This window comes from Mastomys coucha, unplaced genomic scaffold (genome assembly GCF_008632895.1).
Source record: "Mastomys coucha isolate ucsf_1 unplaced genomic scaffold, UCSF_Mcou_1 pScaffold19, whole genome shotgun sequence".
Classification (NCBI taxonomy): Eukaryota; Metazoa; Chordata; class Mammalia; order Rodentia; family Muridae; genus Mastomys; species Mastomys coucha.
The window spans coordinates 22,995,208-23,018,378 of NW_022196901.1; the positions used below are offsets into that span (position 1 = coordinate 22,995,208).

The 23,171-nt window shown below is 40.5% G+C and overlaps 1 protein-coding gene across 6 annotated transcripts in view; it reads left to right on the plus strand.

The window, feature by feature from the left end:
* Positions 1 to 23,171, plus strand: part of Rbm33 (RNA binding motif protein 33) — a 101,260-nt gene that overhangs the window by 35,112 nt on the left and 42,977 nt on the right. For all 6 annotated transcript variants that reach the window (XM_031380251.1, XM_031380252.1, XM_031380253.1 and 3 more), the window contains 4 exons: positions 3,250 to 3,421; positions 9,620 to 9,828; positions 12,940 to 13,225; positions 16,576 to 16,634. In XM_031380251.1, the coding sequence (XP_031236111.1) occupies positions 3,250 to 3,421; positions 9,620 to 9,828; positions 12,940 to 13,225; positions 16,576 to 16,634 (726 nt within the window). The remainder of the gene's footprint in view (positions 1 to 3,249; positions 3,422 to 9,619; positions 9,829 to 12,939; positions 13,226 to 16,575; positions 16,635 to 23,171) is intronic.

The window sequence follows — 23,171 nt, forward strand, 5'->3', positions numbered from 1 at the left end:
TCAGGTGATTAACAAATGTTTTTCCCAAGTGATGATATTGTATCCCTTCCTCTGGTTGAGAGTCCTCACTGTTCCTCCTCATTTGCTGTCAGTTGCTTTCCTCAGCCCTTCAGTGGCTGCATCATTGTGGGTTTTGTTTGCTTTTCTGGTGGCTAATGATAACTTATCACTGTATATATAATCTTTTGCACTTTATGTAGTTTAGTCGCCTTTTCTTTAAATTGGATTGAGTTATGTTTATATAAGCTGCAGAATTTATAAGGTTTTCATTGATATTGTTTATACATTTATATTCTACATAGACAGTATATTTTGATTGTGTATAGTTTATATTGCATGTTCTTATTGTCTGTAATCTAGACAGGTTGCTAGATGTATCTGTATATTCTAGATATCAGATCCATTGGCAGATACATGGATTGTGAGTTTTTTTTGAACCTCTGAATACAGCGTTAGTTTCTAAAATTTACGTGTTTTTTGTTTTATTTTGTTTTACATGAGATCAGTCATGTTCAGGTGGTATGCATTTAAACAAATTTAGGTTTAAATTTTTTTTCCTTTAATATCTATTTGCTTGCATACATGCTGCTGTGCCATGTGTGCAGTGCCTTTGAGGGCCAGAAGAGACTCATCAGACCCTCATCAGACTCCCTGGGTCCTCTGTTGAGCTAGCCAGACCTCACATTTAATTTTTGTAAGTAGAAAATAATTTGGGTGATGTCCAAGTAATTTTGTGACCTACGAAAAATTTGATTATCCCATGATTGTAAAATTAACTTCAGCTTTTCTTCTGGAAGCTTTATATTATTAGCCAGTGTTAGTTTAGAGTTAGAGGCTCCTTATCTAATAGCATTTGAGGCATGAGAGCTATTATTGTTTTTAAGTAAAAATGCCTTGCCAACTATTTCACTGGGTTGCTGTGTACATTTTCCCATCAAATCACTGTAGTTTTTGTGCTGTTGGTTGGTTTTATTTACTGGCAGGCTCTTTTGTACCAATTTGTTTTTACAAATTCTGTATGCCCGCACCCCAGCAGGTGCAGTAATGGAACATGAAGCCAGGTAGTATAAATCCACCAACTTAATTCTTTTTTAAGGTTCTTTTCTATCATGGATTTGTTAGTATCTACTAGAAGTCTGGCTAGGAGTTTGATGGAAATGGCCATGTATCTCTAGATTAAAAGTGGATATGTTTATTATTTTAAGATTTAATTTTTAAAGGTTTTATTTTTATATATTCTTTGGTATGTGAGAGTGAGAGAAAGAGAGTGAGTGTGTGTGTGTGTGTGTGTGTGTGTGTGTGTGTGTGTATTTGGTTATGTACACAAGTGCAGGTGTCTGTGAATACCAGTAGAGTGTATTGGGCCTTCTAGTGCTGGAGTTATTGGTGGTTGTAAATTGCCTTATGTGGGTGCTGAAAATTCAGTTTGAATCCTTTGTGTGAATAGTATGTAGTCTTAACCACTTAGCCATCTCTCCAGCCCTCCCTTCACCCAGTTAACATGTTAATAAATTATCTGTTAATATAAACATCTCAACTTTTTCTCTGTAATCAGAATCCTTTTTATTTATTTTGCCTTATTGACTTCCAGTACAGGTGCTATGTACAGCAGAAAACTTGCTTCAAAGCTGATTTTCTTGCCATATTTTTAGTGCTGGGCAGAAGGCACCTTATTGCCCATCAGATTTGCTCTCAGATTGAAGATAATCTTTTTGGTTCTAGTTTGCTGGTGGTGATTTTTGAGTGGACACCAAACTACTAGTCTTTTTGCATCTTTTGAAGTAATATGATTATTATAACTGCTACAATAAGGTTTTTGCTTTGGTAGATGTCATTTTTTTTTCTGTGGCCATATTCCTAACATGGTCTGTGGATCCAAGAATTGGCTTCCCTGGGAGCTTGTTAGGAATGTGGACTCTCAGACCCCACCCCGGACCTCCCAGGTCAGAATCTGCTTCTAAAAAATGGATATTCAGTCGTTGGTGTATATGTAGTGATATACGTTGGTGTATATCGTTGGTGTAACACAGAATAGTCCTGCTGGAGCATGTAGAGGCACAGCAGGGACTTTTTGGCAATGGTGTGTTGAGCCCTCATCATAGACACTTCTCATTCTGATTGCCTATATGTACACAGTGATTCAGAAATGGTAGTATTATACTAGGAGGAATGTGATTTCTGGTGCTGCAGAATTCTCCAGCATGCTGAACCTCAGAGCACTGAAAAGCCATTTAGACTGAAAGTAAAGTGTCATCTCCATGTTCAGCATTTGGATTCCTGGATTTGTTTTCCCATTTGTACTACTTGTTATAGAGTCTGACTTGTAGTTAGCATTTTGTATTGAGAATATTTATGAAAGGAAATTAACAGTAATTTTCCATGGGTTTAGCTTCTTACATATTTTCTAACAATATGTCTTTGTTTCTTTGAAGAGTAAAGATAATGTTCATGATAATGAAGAGGCAAGCTGCATTTTTTATCACAGTGGTAGAGAAAGTTTAAATGAGCTGTATGTTTAGTATGCCTCTGTCTTCATCTGCCAGTGGGCTACTGAGATTGACCTTAGAGGGAGGTGATAGAGCCATAGGAGCTCAGAAAGAAGTGTTGTATGAAAAAAAACTGCTTTAGTTTGGGTTAGCACTAGAAGAAAGTTTTGTAAGAGACTCCGCTAAAATAAAACCTTGTTTTAGTGTGAAAGAAGTGGCAGAAGAAATGATTTTTGTCTTTTATTGGTCTCAGCACTAAGTCTGTGCTGAGTTAGACGGGAAGAGTGAAGTAAACCCCAAACTGACAGTGACTGCTCTCCTGACAGAAGATCAAAATATGTGGTTAGGGACTGGGAACTGTTCAGCTTACATGCCTGAAGTAGCCATTACAGCTTCCAGGTTAGTGTGTTCCCAGTGGTGGATTTATGGATATTAGCTTACCTTGTAGTCATAGACAACTTAAGTTGTGTGGAACTTTGCTGTGGTTTGGATTAGATGTAAGGCAGCAGGGATGCTTAACAGATGTCTGTACTCAAGCTAGTGTGAGTAGCCATAGTGGGGAGATACTCATGTATTAACTATAGGCAGTAGTTTGAAGTTTTCCCAAGGTAAATTTTAAAAAGAAACTTACTTTATTTGAAGTTTTTCCCCTACTGGAGTTGGCTTCAGGTTTCACATAGCCTTTTACCAAGACCTTTGAAATGTACTCACATTTTAAGTGACTATGGACTCACTCTCCCTCTTTGCTTCTGTCTGCCTGTAGGGAGGAATGGAAACTCTGGAACTCCAGAAAGACATAAAAGAAGAATCAGATGAAGAAGATGATGATGATGAAGAATCTGGACGATTACGTTTTAAAACTGAAAGGAAAGAAGGAACGATTATTAGGCTTTCAGATGTAACTAGAGAGAGAAGGAACATTCCAGAAACTTTGGGTAATTTTTGTTTTTGGTCTGTGGGTAAACTAACTTCCTTCCTTCCTTCCTTCCTTCCTTCCTTCCTTCCTTCCTTCCTTCCTTCCTCCCTCCTTCCCTCCCTCCCTCCCTCCCTCTTCTTCCCTCCTTCTCTCCCTCCCCCTTCCTCCCTCCTTCTCTCCCTCCCTCCCCCTTCCTCCCTCCTTTTCTCCCTCTCTCCCTCCTTCTCTCCCTCCCTCTCTCCTTCCCTCCCTCTTTCCCTCCTTTTCTCCCTCCTTTCTCCCTCCCTCTCTCCCTCCCTCCCTCTCTCTCTTTCTTTGTTTCATTCTTTCTTTTGGCCTGTTTACTTGATTTTTATTTCGACTTCAGATTTCTTCGTATCTTATTCTGTTTGATTGTTGGTGAGGGTATATGGTATATGGGGGACTGGTGCCCAGCTGTGCTGTGCTCAACACCTGGGTTATAAGTATTTGAGTGAAATATTTACAAGTATTTATTTATGAACTTAGTCATCTTCTTTGGGAGTGTATAAGCTAAAACTACTCACCTTTGTGTCCTGTGTTCTTGACTGTACTGAGGTGGTAGCAGGGTCATGCTTGGCAGAGATACCGGCTTTTCTCTGCTGGACTGTGTCCTTCAGATAGCCAGGGCTAAATCTTGGCCATATTGATTTTATTTTGCACTTGTTTCCCCACTCCCACCCCCTCCCTTCTCCCTCTTACTCTGGCCGGCCCATAGGTTTTTATTTGTTTCTCATTACGGATGGTTGTGAGGCACCATGTGGGTGCTGGGATCTGATCTCACGACCTCCGGAAGAGCAGTCAGCGCTCTTAACCACTGAGCCATCTCACCAGCCAGAGATGGCCAGCCATCTCATCTTGCACTTGTAATGTTCTTATAGCCATTCTTTTGGGTTTTCTCTGCCTGTTGTTCCTGGGTGTTCAGTGACTAGTTAATAGAGATCATTAACTGAATGTCAAGTACCTACCCCTGAAGACCTTTCTCAGACTGTTGCTGGCTGAGAGCATTAGCCCCACCCCTCTGTACAGTCTGTGTCCTTTCTCACTGATCATTGGCTTCATATTGGAGTCTCACAGTTACCCCAAGAACTGGGAGTATTACTTAGTGGTAGAAGTATCTGATTAGAGTGACCAGAAGTATCTGATTAGAGTGACCTGGGGCTTTTGAAAGCAGTGTGGGGCCACTACCTGCCCTTTTGAGTCTTTAATCCCATGCATTGCCCAGGAAGATTGTATTTTCAGTGTGTTCCCAGGTTCTGCTTGGATTTTAGAAGAACAGGGACCACCAGAGTATGGCTTTCTTAGGAGGAAGGAGAAGTTCACAGGACGACATCAGGGTCTTCCTACCTTTTTATTTTGGTCTAGATAAAAATAAAGGTCAAGGCCTCATTGCCTTGATGGTCTGTCAGCCCCCTTTCCCCCTCTCTCTCCCTCCCGTATTCCTCTCCTCTCCCCTTCTCATTTCTCTCTGTGAATGTGAGTTTTTATTAAATAATTAAAAAATTTTATATACATTGATGTTCTGCCTGCTTGTATGTCTGTGAGGGTGTCAGATCCCCTGGAACTGGAATACAGACAGTTATGAGCTGCCATGAGGGTGCAGGGAATTGAATCTAGGTCCTCTGGAAGAATAGCTAGTGCTCTTTACTGCTAAGTCATCTCTCCAGCCCCCCTTTATTGTTTTAAAACACTATTGTTAGTATTAGTTATTATTCTATTGCTGTGACAAAATGTCATGGCCTAAAGGAACTTTAAAAAAAGTATTATTGGGCGTATAGTTTCAGAGGCTTTGAGTTTATTAGGGCAAAGCAAAAGTATGATAGCAGGAATTGTTACTTGATCCACAAGTAGGGGCCAGAGAGAGCAACACAGACAGTCGGAATGGTGTGAGTGGTCAGAAAACTCAAATCCTGTCCCTAGTGACATATCCTTTCCAACAAGGCCACACCTACTAATCTTTCCCAAATAGTTCCACCAACTGGGACAAACATTCAAATATATAAGCCTTGGCATTCAAGGATTGGGGCTTGACACTCTGGCTAGGAAGAATGAGGGAATGAAGAAAAGATAAACATAGTGAAACTGGGAGCCTAGCTAGTCTTGGTAGGAAGTCTGTTTAAGAGAGCAGTCTCAGGTTACAAACATCTGGGAGGAGGAAGAAGCTGCTCCTCTTTGCCCACACTGACCAGTTGTTTATAATTGGACTCTCGACTCCAAGGAAAGCTTTGCCATTCTTCTTGAGCCTGGTCCTTATGGGTGTAATGATTCAAGCCAATTTCCCCTGGATCAGTTGGCCTTGGAGTCCTCAAAATGATGGTGTACATTTCAAAATGCACATTCCCTCAGGTCTTCACTCATTTGGGGTTCCCCGACTCCCTAAGCTGTAAGGGCCATTCTCATTCAAACCACAACATGCTTGCTTTTACTACTAAAGAGGACAAGCAGCATGCATCTTTGAGGGGCACACACAACTCTCCAGGTAAACACTAAGCTGCCTTCATCCACTGACACAAATTCAAGTCATCACAGTTACTAATATTCACAGTATCTCTCTGAGGGTGTGAGCATGGCTGTTCTGGAATGTTCTACTTGCCTATATTCATATTTTAGTTTACTCTCTCTCTCTCTCTCTCTCTCTCCCTTTCTCTCTTGGAGTTTTGCTTTCTTCCCTTCTTTTTAGAATCATTTATACTTTCATTTTTCCTGAAAGCTGTCAAATCTGCTTTCTTTTCAAGGTACCTGATAGTTATAACCGGTCTTCTCCAGAGACAAAAGGCTTAGAGGGTTGTTTTATTATAGACAAGTCACATCTCAGGAACTGGGGAAGAGAGGGCTTAGAATCCTTAGGAGCAGTTCTATAGGGGAAATAATTTGATAATGTATTTTTCCTCTAAAAAGAACTAAGTACATTTTTGTAGAATGTGGTAATTTGGCTAGGTAATTGAACACAAGAAAAATGTTAAAAGTTTTTTCTTTATTTAGAGTTCTAATTTAAGGAAGCATAATGTTTTGAAAGTTTACTAGTAATTTCATTCAAAGTTGGGTCATTCTCAATATACAAAGGATGTTACCACTCCTCGAAGACTGGTTTCCTGAGAGAGGAAGCTTCCTAATAGGTCTTGCACCTTCCCAGACAGTAGACAGACAGAAGGCTTGTGAGGAAGACAGAAGCCTTTGAGAGCTGGAAGTTTGCATGAGTGTTACCTGTAGGCTTGTTTTTGTGTCCCCAGTCCCAAGATGAAGTTTATTGGATTGTAAAGCAGTTTGCCTGCTTTTATACTGAGATGAAAGTATGTTTCTAGTCCCTATATTTCTAGTGATGCATAGTTTTTGAACATTTGATTTTCTTGTTTTCTTTTTGTCATTTCATTTACAAATACAAATTTATAAAAAAATTAGATTTATATTGTATGTTTTAAGTGTTTGCCTGAAATAAACGTGTGTTTATCATGTTTGGGGGCCTGGATCCTCTGAAACTGGAATTAGGGATGTTTATGAATGGCTGTGTAGGTGCTGGGCATTGAACTTGGGTTCCCTGGAAGAGCAACCAGTGCCAACTCCTGTGCCAACTCTACCTCCTACAAATAACAACTTATTCCTTTAGTGGTAGATAGCTTTGGTTAATCTTGAATCCTTTGCTGCTTGAGAATCGGTTGCTGCTGTGGTACTTCTCATTTCTGACTCTGAAAGCTTGTGTGTGAAGTGATCTTTTTGAGATCTAGAATAGAGTTTGATCACTTTGAGACACATGATGTTGTCTCAAGTGTGAAGAGTGCTATATCACACATATGACCCTCTCCGTGTTAAAGAACAAAATCTCATTAGTTGATTGGAATATTTACTTCAGTCTGGGATAAAAGTAGAATTTGGGGCTGAGGTATTCTTATTTAGTTGGTTAGCCCTTTTCATGGTCAGGATTTTTTCTGCAAGTTAAATCTTACAGAAATATATTTACATCATGCTTTTCTCCATTTTCCCAAGGATGACATCCAACTGTGAGTTCAGAAAGTAGGTCATTTGTGCAGAGGCAGCTAAAGGTGTAGGTGGTACTGCACTGGCAGAGTCCAGATGAGCTAGACTGTGTGTTTTGTATATGAAAATGCCAGGGCATGCTCTGTACAAGGATACTTTGACAGGTTTTCTCTAGACTCAACCTATAAGTGAAGAGCAGTAGCTTCTCTCAGAAGCATTTTGAAAGCAGCATGGCTGTGAGGAAAAGTGTATTTAAAGCTAAGCTTCCAAGTCACTCTCTAAATTTTGTGTTCAGTCTCACTGGTACATACATCATATTAAATTACTTTTTTTAAAAAAAGACTTATTTATTTGATGCATATGAGTGCACTGTAGCTGTCTTCAGACACACCAGGTCCCATTACAGATGATTGTGAGCCACCGTGTGGTTGCTGGGAATAGAACTCAGTACCTCTGGAAGAGCAGTCAGTGCTCTTAACTGCTGAGCCATCTCCAGCCCATTTTGCTTGGCAACCCTTACATCTTGCCTATTGAACTAATATCCTGGCTACTTTCATTGGGAAAGAACCCTTTCATCCAGTGACAGTGGGTGGTTGCTAATGCTAGTAGACACATACTTACCCTTTTATACTATGTTTCTTATTTTAAAATTTTGGGAGTTCAGTTATGTTTTGATGTTTTTATTTTGCAAACTGTATGCCATAAGTATATATTCATTTCAACTGCTTTATAATTATAATTATTTGGATGCAAATATGTTTTTACTGGAAATAGTGTAGTGTAATTGTAGTTGTTTTATGATATATCTCTTTAGAATTTGGACATAGGAAACACTTATGGGGAAATTAACATTTCAGTTGAAGTTACAAATGTAATTTCTATCCTGTCATATTTTGGTGACCTTTTGTGATAGTTTGTCTCAATTGGAGGAGAGCATTTTTTCTTGCTGATTAAAGATGTCATTTGAAACCATTTTATTACTGAGGATAGTAAAATTAATCTTGACACTCAGAACCACTAGAAAAATAATTGCTGATTCACTGCATAAAATGTGTGTGTGAAGCAATAATGTAGTCAAGATTAAAATAAAAATCTATGCTGGTTAAAAGATTATTATGATTTCTTTCCAAGGGTTTATATTCATTTGAATGAGAGGGGGGTCCATATCAATATTTCCAAGAAAATGAATCATAACCTAGAGATTTTTAGTCTGATGTGTCAAAGTAGGCTCCAGTGATACTTAACTGCCTTCCATGGAGAAGGAAGGCTTATGGTAGTGTTTAGTGATATTTTGAGAAAATACACATTTACTAATATAGGATGTACTACTATGTAGTAGTATTACTAAATCATACTGTTTTAGACACTACTGCAAAATAAAAAGACCTATAGGGCTTTATATGTTTAAAAGGGCTCCCTTAGATGCTTAGAATAATGTACTGTTGGAAGATTTTTAGGGTCTTTGCCGTGTTCATTGCACTGTGAGACATAGGAACACAAGTGGACGCATGAAGCTCCTGCATTGCTTTAAGTAGCCAGCTTTTTGCGGTGGGGGGGCATGGCTTTCCTGTTACTTGACAGAGTGTCTGTAGCTGGCTACATGGACACACAATGTCTTTTTACAGCATGATGACATATGCTAATGGATGTAAAAGTTTAAAGCAAAATGCAGTTAATGACTGTTCCATTCAGGAGTTAGCCTTAATAATTTGACTTCAGAAGGAAGTGAGTAATGGCTTTGATTTATGTCAGAATATAAGGTTTGTTGGTTTTGTTTGTTCATTTGTCTTTTTCCTCCTAATTCTGTGCCGTTTCACATTAGTGGTAATATTTTGGTTTTTAAGTTTGTTTGGTTTTGGTTTTTGAAACTGGGTTTCTCTGTATAGCCCTGGCTGTCCTGGAACTCACTTTGTAGATCAAGCTGACTTCAGATTCATGTAGATTCACCTGCCTCTGCCTCCTGAGTGCTGGTACTAAAGGCATGCAGCTCGTGGCATTCTCTTACTGGCATCATTGGTGCCCAGTAGAGTAGTAGTTCCTCCTCTACTGTAATGGTCTGTGAACACTGGCTACTTTTTAGATTTACTAAATCTACACTGTGAAAATGAAAGCGTTTAAGATTGATAGATAATACTTGTATTAGAGATTGGTACTTGGTTCTTACTGTTCTCTCCACAGATGTGTGTAGTGTGGGATGAACTTAACACCTATACATCTTTTTACATAGAGCTTTCTGCAGAAGCCAAAGCTGCATTGCTTGAATTTGAAGAAAGAGAGCGACAGCATAAGCAGGGGCGCTACTGTTCCCGGCGGGGAGGAAGGCGAGGAGGCTCTCTGATGTGCCGAGGAATGGGAGACCAGAGGCGAGACAACAGTGAGAGGGGAAGGATGAAGGAGCACAGACCTGCCCTACTTCCTACACAGCCGCCTGTTGTGGTAATTACAGTGTTATAATACAGTACCTGACAGTTTTAGAACAATGAAGGTGTACTCCTGTGGTCCATGCAGCTCACACTTATCTTCTCTGAAATGACACTCAGGCAGTAGAAGAAATGGCTGAAGGTTCTCAAGTTTGGTCTGTGCTAAGATTTTTATTTGCAGCCTGAGGATTGGGTCCTTTTATTATTGGGTAGTTAAAAATCCATCTCAACACTTCTGTTGAATAGCTGATGGCCTGTGTGGCTACAACCGAGCCCTGCTTTTCTCCCTTATATCAGTGAGGCCTCTTTAAGTATGCTGCTGAAATATGCTGATGTTAACACAGGATTTAGGTCATAGTTGATTGTTTTATAAACTGTTTTCCTATAGGTTTTCCCCTCTGTAGCAGTTTTTCTTTATTATTATACCTTTTAAAAATGTTCATAACTTGAGGCTGAACTATGCAGTTAAACTTGGATGGATTTCTTCTGGGAGGTCTCAGCAAAGATAGGAGTCATGGTGTTTTGTCCTTTTGTAAGCTAGAGGTAAACTTCATGGCTTTCTCCTTTGGAAGACAGTGTTAGGAAGAAATGTAATGCAAGATATGCCTCTAGTGTATTTCACATACCCTTCTAAGGCTTGCAGCCTCCACTTGGCTTCTATTAACAATGTTTTAGATACCATCCATTGGTGAAGTAATGAAGTCGAAAGGGTGTTTGTTGGCCTTGCGTGAGAATCTAGTTTTAATTTACCCCAAGGGAAGAGGGAAAGGTGGGTGATAGCACTTGAAACATTGCTCTTTTGTACACAATTGGTTTGTTCTCTGTCAGTGTTAATAAGTTATGTCCCAGATTAGTCTTTCATCAACACAAGTGCCTATTTACCAGTGAGAAGGAAAATGGAGAGTGGGTGGGAGATAACCTTTAACAGCTAGTCAAAAAGCAAAAGTAGCCTGCATCCTAACAGAGTAGCTGTGTCTTCGGATGCACTGGTGGGTTGCATAGCCACCAGGCCCTCTGAAGCCATGCACTTTGGCTGAAGCTTGTCTTTCCTAGTGGGGCTGTTACGTCAGTGAGCTAAGCCACAGAGATGCTTGGTCCTCACGCACAATGGATCTGTCCCCTTGCCTGTTCACCTCCACTTTCTTGGAGGAATGTTCTTGGGTCTTGTTTTTTGATCTGGGTTCTGTTCTTCTTGAAGTCCTAGCCTGCACTCATTTTGGGTGTGTGTCTTATGGCTCCGAGGTCACATGACTTCCTTTCTCTGTTGGGCTGCTTTGCTTTAGAGCTACTCTCCTTCCTCCTCCCTCTCACACAGTTCCATCATGTCATATTACTATGTCTTTGGTGGGAATGTTTGCAATAGTTGTGTTTTTTCTGGTCTCTCAGGGTTTGCGCTCTCCTTTCAGGAGAAATCAACTGTGGGGAAGCCCCTCTAAAGCACCCAGCTAGAGTTCCTGGTGGAGTCCAGGCCAGTGCAGAATTTTCTACTCAGCTGAGGCCCTTCAGGTTAATGAATACTGACAGTGGGAAGGTAACATTATTAAATAAGGGCTCACAACATCCAACAGAAACCAGCCAGGGATGTTGAGGTGTTTCTAGTTTAGCTTTTTCTTCATTAATGAACTTCCCATGGCTGAACTAACAGTTTCTCTTTCACACTATACGTATTTTTATATCATAGGATAAACAATAGTAAGATCTATTATTAAACAGTTTGCTATTCTCACTATTAGCCATTGCTCAATGACATGACTTAGCTATTCTCAATGACAATGATTTTTTTTTTTTTTTATTCTTGAGCAGTTGTTCTCTTCCCTCCTTGTCAGAAAGTTAGGGGGGCATTCCATCCCCAAACATGCTAGTGTCTGAAATGGGGAAGAGAGGAGATCCCTCCACCCCAGTCCCCAATTTCAGTGCCAGCCTCTCTCATTAAGTTCAGACAACTTACAGCCCTTTCCAATTCTATATATCACACACTTGTGTGCATAAAAGTAATTAGCACTGTGCTCAGGATTCTAGGAATAGGAGAGTTCAGATTTATTGGCTTCTGAATCTTTGGAGAAGTCCTTTCTTGAGAAAGACAGCCAGCCAAGGCCATATACAATTTAACTTTAATCTTTTTGTTCCTCTGAAGTCTTTCGTCAGACTGTGGCTGTTCTTCTGTTTGCCTTTTGCCATGGCCTGTCACAGGTCTGTGTTCATCTTGTCCATCTCACACTATGAGCAGTCAGTCACTTTCCCAGAAAGGGCATCATTGGGGCTTCCTCACCATGCATATTGTATCTTTCACTTGGAATGCAGAGACCCTCTATAATTGGTCGTCATCCCAAGGAAAAGGACTAATTAGACAGCTGAATTACAAGTGTTTTGACTACTAATTGGCAGTAGAGTTGATTTGATTAGTGATTAAAAGCAAAACTGGTAGATTGTCTGACTCAAACTCACTTTCTGGCCCTGTCAGGAATAGGCCTGCTACTTTCTGGGAACTTGAGACATGGGGCTGTAGGGGATCACAGGGCCACTTTAGGTATTTGGGCTACTTTAATTTGTGCTTCTATTTGTTTGTTTATTGACCCCGTGAACATATTCTATGCCCCCCCTTGATTAAACAGGAAGTCCTTTTGACTATTTTTCTCCATTCATAGTCTATTATTCTCTCTGTGTGATGTATCTCTTTTCTCCAGTGAAGGCTTGGCCCAGATACCACTTTCTCAAAGTCTCTTCTTCCTGGAACAGCTCTGTGTAGCCCTGACCCTTTTAAATGGCAACTTTCTAGTGATTGCTTCTGTCTGCCTTCTACCCCCTCGAGAAGAGGCAGGGCTAACTATGCTTAGAGGCTATGGGTATCTTCGCACATTATGGGCAATTGTTTCCTGTGTAGAATTTTATTTCTTCAGAATCCATGCTGCGTGGGCTGTCATTTCTTCTCTCTTTGCCATGGACTGGCTGAGTTGCATGACATCTTGTGAGTCTATTGCACATCCTGTGTACAAAGTTTTGTACTAATTTTTTACTGTAAGTCTACTTCTAAGAAGTTAATTGGTATAAGCTTTTAGCACATCAGCATTACTTTTGTATTCTTCTAAATGTCGATTTCTGTAAAATTTTCTCTTTTGGTGGTTTTCAGGCTCACTCTCCAAGATTAATCCCTCCTCCACAGCCTCAGCCTCCTCCTCCACCACCACCACCACCTCAGCAGCAGCCAATCAGAAGTCTGTTCCAGCAACAGCAGCTGCAGCCTCTACTCCCCTTACAGCACCCGCATCACCCCTCCCCACCACAGGGAGTGCACATGCCTCCCCAGATTGAGACTCCAAGGATGATGCTCACCCCTCCCCCAGTGACTCCTCAGCAGCCCAAGAACATCCACATCAACCCACACTTCAAGGGGACTGTGGTAACCCCTGTTCAAGGTGCGTGCTTTCTTCTGATACATGTCATTCACAAAGCCACTGCAGTAGCAGCTAGGTTCATATTCAGGTCTGCACGGTGTCCCAGACACAATGTAACTTGTAATGTGACTTTGAAGAACCTCCTTTCTTCAAAATGTCTCTCTCTTACTTTGTGACTGAGTGGAATATACTGTGCCAGTCTCAATATGAGGCACAATGTGAGGGTAGTTGTTGAAGTCTCTGAATGCTTATTTCATGTTTCGTGGCGAGGATGTTGGAAGTGACAACTGTTCTTCTTAGGTCACACATGGTATGCCTCTTTTGTTTGTGTTACCTAGCAGGAAAGAACCAGGCTATTGTTCCTTTATTGCTATAAGAGAAGAGGTCCTGGGGCTGGGAGCTGTTATGTATACCTTCTCTGAAACACTGGCTTCTCTCTCTGTTCCACCTGTTCCAGGCACCTTGTCTTTGTTGGAGAGCAGAGCAGACCAGAGTTCTGTTCATGTTCTTACTTATTCATGGGCAGAGGCAGACTGTCGGCACCCAAGGTCTGTAATAGGCCTTATGTGGCATGCTCAATGCAGATGGTGAGGGAAAGTAGAGCAGTGTTGGGAGTGTAAACTGGGAGAGTGAGGGCTCTGTGGAGAGTCAGTTGTGTTGGATAGTGTTTTGTTGGGGCACATGGGTGAAGGAGTGTTTTCCTGAAGTGGGCACAGGTGAAAGATTAAGGCAGACTCATGAAGGAGTCTTTTGCTGAAGTAGACACAGGAGAGAGAATGTTCGGCTAAAGCAAGCATTTGAGAGGACACGTGATGAAAGATTCTTTGCTAACGGCATGCATTACATTGCATTTGTCCGGACTGCATAGAGAGAAATGTACCAAAAAACTTCTGGTGATGCGCTGCAGTTTCTTACTGCTTCCACAGACTCAGGCTGATTGGCAGAGTGATGTCAGCTGAGACAGAAGCACATGCTTAAGGCAAGACACATGTTGAGGCAAGACCTTTGGAGGGTATAATATAAATAGGACTCAGTGGACAGTGATGGGGGCTGAACTTGGCTTGCTGATAGAGCTAGTTGTACAACGCATGTTGGTTTCACTTCTTTGCTGATCTTCACTGTACTGAGAGAGGCACAGGTGAGAACTTTGCCTGGTACCTGGGGTCTCTCCGGGTCTCTCCCGCTGACTTGTACTGAGGCTGAGGCCTGGCCTGGTCGTGCCACAATTGCTGCTGACCTGACTGCTGAACTGCTGATATATCCGTGAGGTGTTGCAAGTGGATGGAGCTACCACTGCTGACTGAACTGAATTATCTATTTCCAGACAGCACAGACTTGTTGCTCTAAAGAATCATTTCTGAACAGGTCTGCTTCCCCCACATCCTTTCTTTTCCACTATCTCTGGTGGATGGTGGGCTAAAAGGGAGGTTTAAGAACCATCGTTAAAAATAGGCCTTGAAAAACTTAAAGTTACAGGAATGCATACAGTTATCTGGGAGTTCATTGAATTGGTTAGTTCTAGGACATTCAGAATGAGAAGGAGGCTCATTGAACATGGTTTATTTTTCTGGAACAAAGAGGGTGGAGACATTGTCAGTATTGCCAACTCCCCTGAGGTTCTGTTAACAAACCCATTAATTAGAATCAGCTCTTTTCTCCCAATTCATATGTTCTGTGTTGGAATTGTTTAGTTCCTATAAGTGGCTTTATAGATCCATGGTAGAGAAGCTAGGTGTTTTGTATTTGGTACTTGATTTAAAAATATTGTCCAACTGTTGTTAAATGTACCTTCTTTTCTACACCGTCATATAATCTTTTGAGATGAGAACACTCGTTTTCTATTTTTTTCTTTCTCTGCTTTAGAGCGTGCTCTTTCCCTTTAGATTCCTGTTTGCGCTGTGTCTTCTCACAGGAAGTTTTATGTTGGAATAGACTCTCAAGAGAGGTTTGGATTTCTGCTCCACATGCTCAGTTAACATTGAACCTGTAAAAGTGTGCTGCTAACTGTAATAACCACGATTCCTTTTAATGTATGGGATTCATTTTGTTACTGTAGAAATTGAAACAGTTTGACTTGTCACTATAGAAAAGTGACTTGGATTGGTTCTTCAGGTTCATTTTTGTGTCTTTCTGTCTCATTTCCCAGAGTGTTAAAGCTGTGCTGTATTAAACCTTTGATTATTCTTTTGCTGAGGCTGCTGTAACAAGCACTACCAAGAGGTGTAGGCATGAGCAGGCTCATTCCCCTGGCTTCAATTCTTGGATTGCATATGGTGTTTCTATGTCCCCACATGGTCTCTGTGAGCATAGTCTTTGCTCTCCTTTTCACTAGAATTCTGGTTAGGTTGGATTCATGCTCACCAGTTGAACCTCTTTAAAGACCTATCCAAATGTATACCATTTAAGGTGCTCATCTGGGAGTTTCCTGGGTGTATCCTTACTTGATTGTAAGCTCCCACAACACAACAGTGATGAGTTTTTCAAATCCAGGTCAGTGAGATCACTGTAATGTGTGGCAGTTTTCAAAGAGGGCAGTATATGATTTAGCCCTAAGAGTGTAGCCCTCTCACTTCTTCTCTACCATAAGATGTCCTCTGCTGGGTGATGGTGGTGCGCACCTTTAATTCTAGCACTTGGGAGGCAGAGTCAGGGGCATCTCTGTGAGTTCAAGGCCAGCTTGGTCTACAGAGCGATTTCTAGGACAACCAGGTCTACAGAGAGGAACCTCATCTTAAAAAACCAGAGGAGGGGTTGTTCTCTTAAGTGACTTCTTGGCCTGGTAGACTGGTAAGAATTTTTCCTCTTTGAAAACAAAACCAAACAGCAAGTGTCAGGATAGAAGTTTGCTTTCTTGTCATTCTTTGTAAGCCTACATGAGCATTGTTCCATCTTTCCTCTGCCTGCCTTTTTTTCTTCCTCTTCTCTTCCTTCCTCTTTTGTGATTCCATAGGATTCACGTTTCAGTTTGTGTATAACTGGCCAGTCTTAGTTAAGCTCACTGTCTAGCTCAGTCTGGCCTCAAACTTGCAACAGTCCTCCTTCTTCAGACTCCTGAATGGTGGGGTTACAAGTGTTCCCACAGTGTCACATCCTACTGAAACTAGTCCTTTTATTTCATAAAAAAATTACCTTCTTTTGTTGTAAAAATATTTGAATTCCTAATAGTAATTCTCTGTTAGAACTTAAGCTTCATATTGGTATTGTTTTATTCTGGGGCCAAAATTACCCTTCCCTCTCCCTTAAGTTCTAAGTGTTTTAGATGAAGTCTAAGCTTAATGGTGCTCAGTGTATGTAATGTATACCTTGTGCTCGTGTGTTACCTTCCTGCCAGCTGGTCTGATGCCAAGCGATTAAAATGTATTTTCTTACAGTGCCCTTGCTGCCAGTTCCAAACCAGCCGAGGCCTGCCGTGGGACCCCAAAGATTTCCAGTGAGTAGCAGCTACTCTTCTCTCTGGCAAGGGGAAGTGGGAAGTACATGGTGACTGAGAGGTTCTGGTATTGTGCTTGTCTGGCCAGAAACAGTGTGGGCGTTTGTAAATGTTCACTGCAGTCTCTGGTGGAAAATGTTTATTAAAACCTTAAGGTCACTGGCTGAGAGCAGAATTAATTCTGTAGCTGTAAAATTGTTGAATCAGGACTATCAGAGGAATGCCTTTCATCTTAAAGAATAATGAATTTTGATTTTGTCATGGTTTTGTGTTGAGGGCCCATCTTACAGGGAACATGACATATGTGAGTCTTTGTGTCAAATTCTAGGAAATAAGAATCAAGTGCTTGGTTACTAAAGAGCTGAGAGTATTTCTTTAGCCACAGGTTTCCTATTCTTAGGTGAAAGATTTAAGTCTGAAACAAAGCACACACTCATATGTTTCTTGTCATTTATCTGTAATTAGAAGACAACAGGCCAGCATTTGCTTAAATACATGCATTTTACTTTCTTTAAATTCTTGGTTTATTAAGAACCATGGGGAAATTAGTTGAGACAATGAAATGGCAGTGCTCTTTGTATGGAAAAAAGAAAGTGATTTTTGAGTGTGTATGTTGCCTATTGATGATGAACAATAGATGGATGTGTGTGGTAACTCCAGATGAATTAGATGGAGAGCTTGTCTAACTGGCTGGGTCCACTTTTGTACAATGTTGAATTCAGGGTTTAGAGTAATTTTTCAACACTTTTGCTTTGTAGCTGTTATTTGTGGTACTTTATGAAGCTGGTTCTTTTTTGCCTTGTTCCCATACTTAGTAAAGTTTTTTTTTCTTAGATTGCTGTTCAAATTGTATAAATTTAGCTTTTAATGAATTATTTTAGTTACCAGTCCTTATTCAGAACATGTTTGTAAGTGGCTCCCTCCCCCAGGCTGCCATGGCATCATTCCACTCACATGTGAGGAAGCGCTTGGTTTAATTTGTAATGCTGCTTTTTTTTCCTCAGACTTGTGTGAAATTTGCTATTGGTCTTGTTTTCCTGTTTAATTTACATCGTGGTGCTAGAATTTTTGATGTAAAAACAGCAATTTTGGTTTTCAGAAATTTATGTGATTTAATATTTTTATGAAACAAATTGTCAATATGAAGTTAGAGTAATTTGCAATTTTCACTTTAACCTTCACTTGTACAAACAGAATTTTATCTGATAGTAGAAGAGAAAAAAACCTAATGTTGTTTTAAGAATATTACTAGAAGAAAATGAAAGCTAAGCAAGCACTTGGAGGTCAGAGGGCAACTTGAAAGGAATTGGTTTTCTCCTTCTACCATTGGGTTCTAGAGATGGAACTCAGATTGTAAGGCTTTGTGGCTGAAATCGTAGTTACCACTCTATTGCTGTGAAGAGACACCATGACCAAGGCAGCTCTTAAAAAGGAAAACATTTATTTGGGGGCTTGCCTACAGTTGTAGAGGATTAGTCCCTGATCATCATGGTAGGAAGCACACAGGCATGGCACTGGAGCAGTAGCTGGGAGTTTTATATCCTAATGTGGGGGTAGGCAATATTAAATGAAGCCCAAATTATGTCTTTGCTTAAAACCTAAGTAAAATTATAAAGACAGCCGAAATAATATTATGGTCTAATTAAGGCTTTGACTGCTGGTCATGTGTATTGCAGACCCTATCCTAGCCCTTCCCAAAAAATGGGAGACAATTAGTATTACTTATACAGACTCCTGCTTTATACAATGGCCCACAATCCCAACACATGCCTGTAATCCTAGCATGTGGGAGACTGAGGCAGATGGCTCCTGAGGTAGATGCCAGCCTGGGCTAGATAGTGAGGCTTTGCCTCAAAGAAATGAAAGGCTGGAGATTATGGCACAGCAGCAGAATGCTTGCTTGACAGACGTGTTCAAAGTTCTGAGTTCCGTGTTCAAAGTTCTGAGTTCCATCTCCAGTATCAGGTCACACATTCATACAGAGACTATACACAGAAATGATAAACACATTTAAGAAACCCAACTTTAGATTTTTTAAGTCTTCTGGATTCATTTTATTCCTTTGGTGCATAAAACTAAATTTGAATTTGGAAGTCTTTGTACCAATTTAAATAGAATTGGAAATTGAGCAGGATAAAGTTTATTCTACTCATCATTCTCAAGTGGAGCATTCTCATTGCTCTGAGAATAGACACTATCCTGGAAAATGCTGCACATACTAGTATACAGCTTGTTTTCCTGTTAAGAAGTAATTGTGTGACAAAATGGTTCTTTAGGAGATGTAATTCACACATCTTCTCACCCCAATAGGAATCCCACAACAGACTAAGGTATGAATACCACTGAAGTCCAACTTTAGTGAACCAATGAGTTTTTATTGGGCTTACTTAGAGGAGGAGAAATGACTCAGTGCCCACCATGCGTGATAGTTCACAAAGCAGGGAACCCGAAGCATCCTGTACAGCTTACAGGCAGCTCAACAGGTTGGAAAGAGTCTTTTCAACTTTTTCCAACCAGAGTTGGAAAGGTTTTCAGTGGGTTTAAACCTCTTCCAGGCAGCTCTGCTGGTTTCTGCTTCTTCCAGGCAGCTATTCTGATCTGAGAGTTTTTTTGCTTTTGTTTTTGTTTTTTGTTTTGGTTTTTTGAGACAGGGTTTCTCTGTGTGGCCCTGGCTGTCCTGGAACTCACTCTGTAGACCAGGCTGGCCTGGAACTCAGAAATCCGCCTGCCTCTGCCTCTGCCTCTGAGAGTTTTCTTTGCAGCTTAGCTTCCTTGTGAAGGGAACTCTCAAGGAGAGCCTACTGATTCTGGTTAATTTCAGGGACTTCCTGATGCTGTTTCAAGTTGTTTACCTTGATTTAAGGAGCTACCCGAGGGATGGAATGTTAAAATTTCTGAGGAATCTGTTACACAATATTAGAGTTGAGAGTTTACTGGTACTTGTGAAAGTGAGTGTTAGGGGAGAATGGTTACTTTTTTTTTTTTTGCTTTGTCTTCAAGGATACATTGAATTTATATAGGAGGATCTGTCAGTACTTACTGAACTAGGAATGATTCCTTTCTTTGCCTTACTGAATGGGAAGCATCCAGGGAGTTCAAGGGTAGGTTGGTCCCAGCTTCAGGTCTGAAGAGGACATTTGACACCGGCCTGAGCGTGTTTTCTCTTCCTCACTGGAGGTAACTGCACTAGCTTAAAGGCCCATTTTGTTTGACAATTTTATGAAAACTTCAAAAATAACTAAGAAGTAGTATGTGTAGAGTTTTTTTTTTCCTAGTGACAGTTTCCTCTAGGTTTGTTGGTTTAATGTGTTTTTTGTGCTTGTATTTTGAATGGTTCTGGGGATTGAGCCCAGATTATTTCTAGCCTTGCCTCTATCTTGCCACCATTAAATTAATACAGAGGCAGCCTAACAACAAACATTTGCATGTGATTACTTAGCATTAGTTTACATTTTCACTCTCAAGACCACAATGTATAGTAGGCTGTTATAAGACAAATAGTGACTATTTGATAATTGAATATCATCTTTTAGGTCAAAGATTTAAATGTCAAGGTGAGAAATGCTCTAAGAAGATCCTGTTTTAAATTCTCAGTTTTGGAAGGAACTGCTCTGGAGGTTCCTTGGTCATGGTTTTTGGGTCACGTTAGTCTTCACGCATGGATGTGGTTTCTAACCCTTTCCACCCATGTTTGGTGGAAACCACTTTGTGATTTAAGCTTCAGGCTAAAAATTAGGTCTATGCAGTGGGTTTCCTTTTTTAATTTAATGAAGTAGTTATTTTATATTTTCAGACCAGACTTACAAGTTTCTTGCAAATATACATTATATCTCAGTTGATATTCATCAGAGAATGACTATGTTTCACATTTGTCACGAGTTGGTGTTAAAATCTTCTGAATGTAAAGTGCTCCTGTTATTTAAGCGATAGATGCCCACAGGAGCTAGTAACATCCAAAGCAGGGGTCATAGGGTATTCTTCCTGACTCCTGGCTTTGTTAGCACCAACCACTACACTCACTGCACGGCTAGAGCTTACCAGTATCAGTTCAGAGCACATGTATGTCTTGTTTTTATGATAGAAGGCACTCGTTTATCTTTTAGCCAGGTCCTGTCTTTTTTTCTGAGTTTTACTTTCAGTTCAAGTGTTCCTGTTTTCGTGTTAAAAGTCTTGGTTTCACTGCATACAATTCCTCCTTTGTATGTCATTACCATGGAAAGTCATAAATTCTTTACTTCATGTATATTTTTTAGTTGTTTGTCCTAGAAAAGACATTGTTTGCTCACAGCAATGCTAAAATGTCAATTATTGCAATAAATGTTACTTTGGGGGTTTTGTCAAGATAGTTTCCACTTTTAGTCCCATTGCTGTTTTATATATAAATTTCCATTTAAAGCAGTTCTCAGACTGTGGGTCTCGACCCCTTTGGGGATATCAATTGACTCTTTCATGGGGTCAGCTAAGACCATTAAAAAACATACTTACAATTCATAACAATAGCAAATTTACAGTTACAAAGTAGTAGTGAAATTTCTGGCTAGAGGGTAACAAAAAATGTGAAGTACTGTGTTAAAGGGTCACAGCATAAGGAAGGTTGAGAACCACTGATTAAAACTTCCTGACATAGATTATTAAAGCTGTGTGAGTTCTGTAATTTTTGCACTGTTGTATTAGACTAGTCATGTTTCTGGTAACCAGTAACATAAAGAAATCTCCCCTCCCTTTTTTTTTTATAGTTAAAAATTTCTGCATATATTTTGATTATATTCCACCCCCCTCGACCCTCCCCACCTCCCTACTCATACAACTTCATGCTCGCTCTCGCGCTCGCCCACCTTCTCCCCCCCCCCCCACAAAACAACAAAACCAAATGTCAAACAAAAACCCAGCAACACAGACACACACACAAAACAATAAAACCACACTAACATCCCCCTTCCAAAACCAGTAGAGTATGCGGGGCCTACCCTGGAGTGTGGTTGATTTGATCCGCCCAGTTACACTCTGATTAGAGAAAGTTGATTTTTCCCTTTCTCAAAAGGTATCAATTGTTTGTTGCTCAAGCGTGGGACTATGTGTCCACTTTCCTTTTCTCCATACTGGTGTTGAATAATTTTTTTTGTTGCTCTTTACTTAAATCAAGAATGAAATTGTTTATAGTTTTAAGTTGAAATTAATCTTTAGCAGTGTCTTTATTGTTTGGCTTGACCTGGCAAATGAGGCTGGCGCAGCAGAGCTCTAGGCCAGGCTGTGTACCAGGTGCTGGTGCTTGGGGCTTGCTGGGTAGGTCCTGAGTATTTCATGCAAATCATGTCTGCGAGACTGCTGCAGCAAATCCCATTTCTTTTCTGATTACTACCTTACTGATGGAGAAGCAAGAAGATGCTCTCTAGGAAGGAGAGACTTGCGTTTGAGTGCTTACACTTTTACAACATGGCTGCAATGCCTTGTAATTATTAGCACTTAAGATAGGGAAGGGATGATAGACATTTTCTCTTATCAGATCTTTGAGGAGTAGCAGGAGAATGTGGTAGGAGATCCTTCCAGCTGTCAGATATTGTCAGGCTTGCAAGCAGAGAATGCAGTTTAAAATGCAGGTGACATAATACCCAGCATCCTCCACTTGCTTCTGGGTTTCTGATTAATCATGATTACCATACATTATCATACCATCAAATTTAATCATATCAATGAATGGCCATCTGCAGCAGTAACACAAGCAGCTAAACACAGTGGAAAGAACCATTAAAGGTAGAGGTGACTTATCACATTCAGTAACCCATTAACTTGACTCTGTTATGTCAGCATTCCATATGCACAGCACTAGAGGTGGGGCTGGGTTAAAGGCCACACTGATAATCTAGAGGCCACGAAATAGCCACTGAAATTGTTTCTTACAGATTTCTTAGACAGCAATCAGAGTCGTCGCATGTACAAATTTTATGTGCACAACCATTTATGCCTGGGCATCCCTATGGAGAGTTGATTCTCTTCCTCTACAATCCGGGTTCTCAGGTACCTAAGCTTGGCAGCAAGAACCTTTACCCACTGAGCCACTTTTCTGTCCCTAGATGATATTGTAGAGTAGCCCATCACTAGTGTTGCAGTTTAATTATGCAAACTGTTAAACACTGTTAACCAGTGTTAACAGTTTAGTAATGTAGCCACCAGTGATAGAAAGTTAAAATCGTAGAATTGCTCTCTATACTAAGAGAATTTCTTTTGGGGGGGGCGTGTATTCTACAAAGAGCACACCAGTTATTCTCTCTTACTATATTTGAAAGAGGGAGTGCATGCACACATGACTAGGTCTTAGGGATTACTCCTCAGGATCTGTGCACTTTATTTATTTTGAGGCAGGATCAATCACTGAGACAGTGCCATTACACAGGGTCTGTATTGGCCATGCCAGTCACTGAGCATCTTGTCTTCCAAATGGACTCTTGCATGTGTCTGGGGTCTGGCTTCTCTCCTTGGGCATAAGGCACCCGAGAGTCACTGGCTTTGTTGTACCTGCTGGTAACTGTCCTTGCTTGT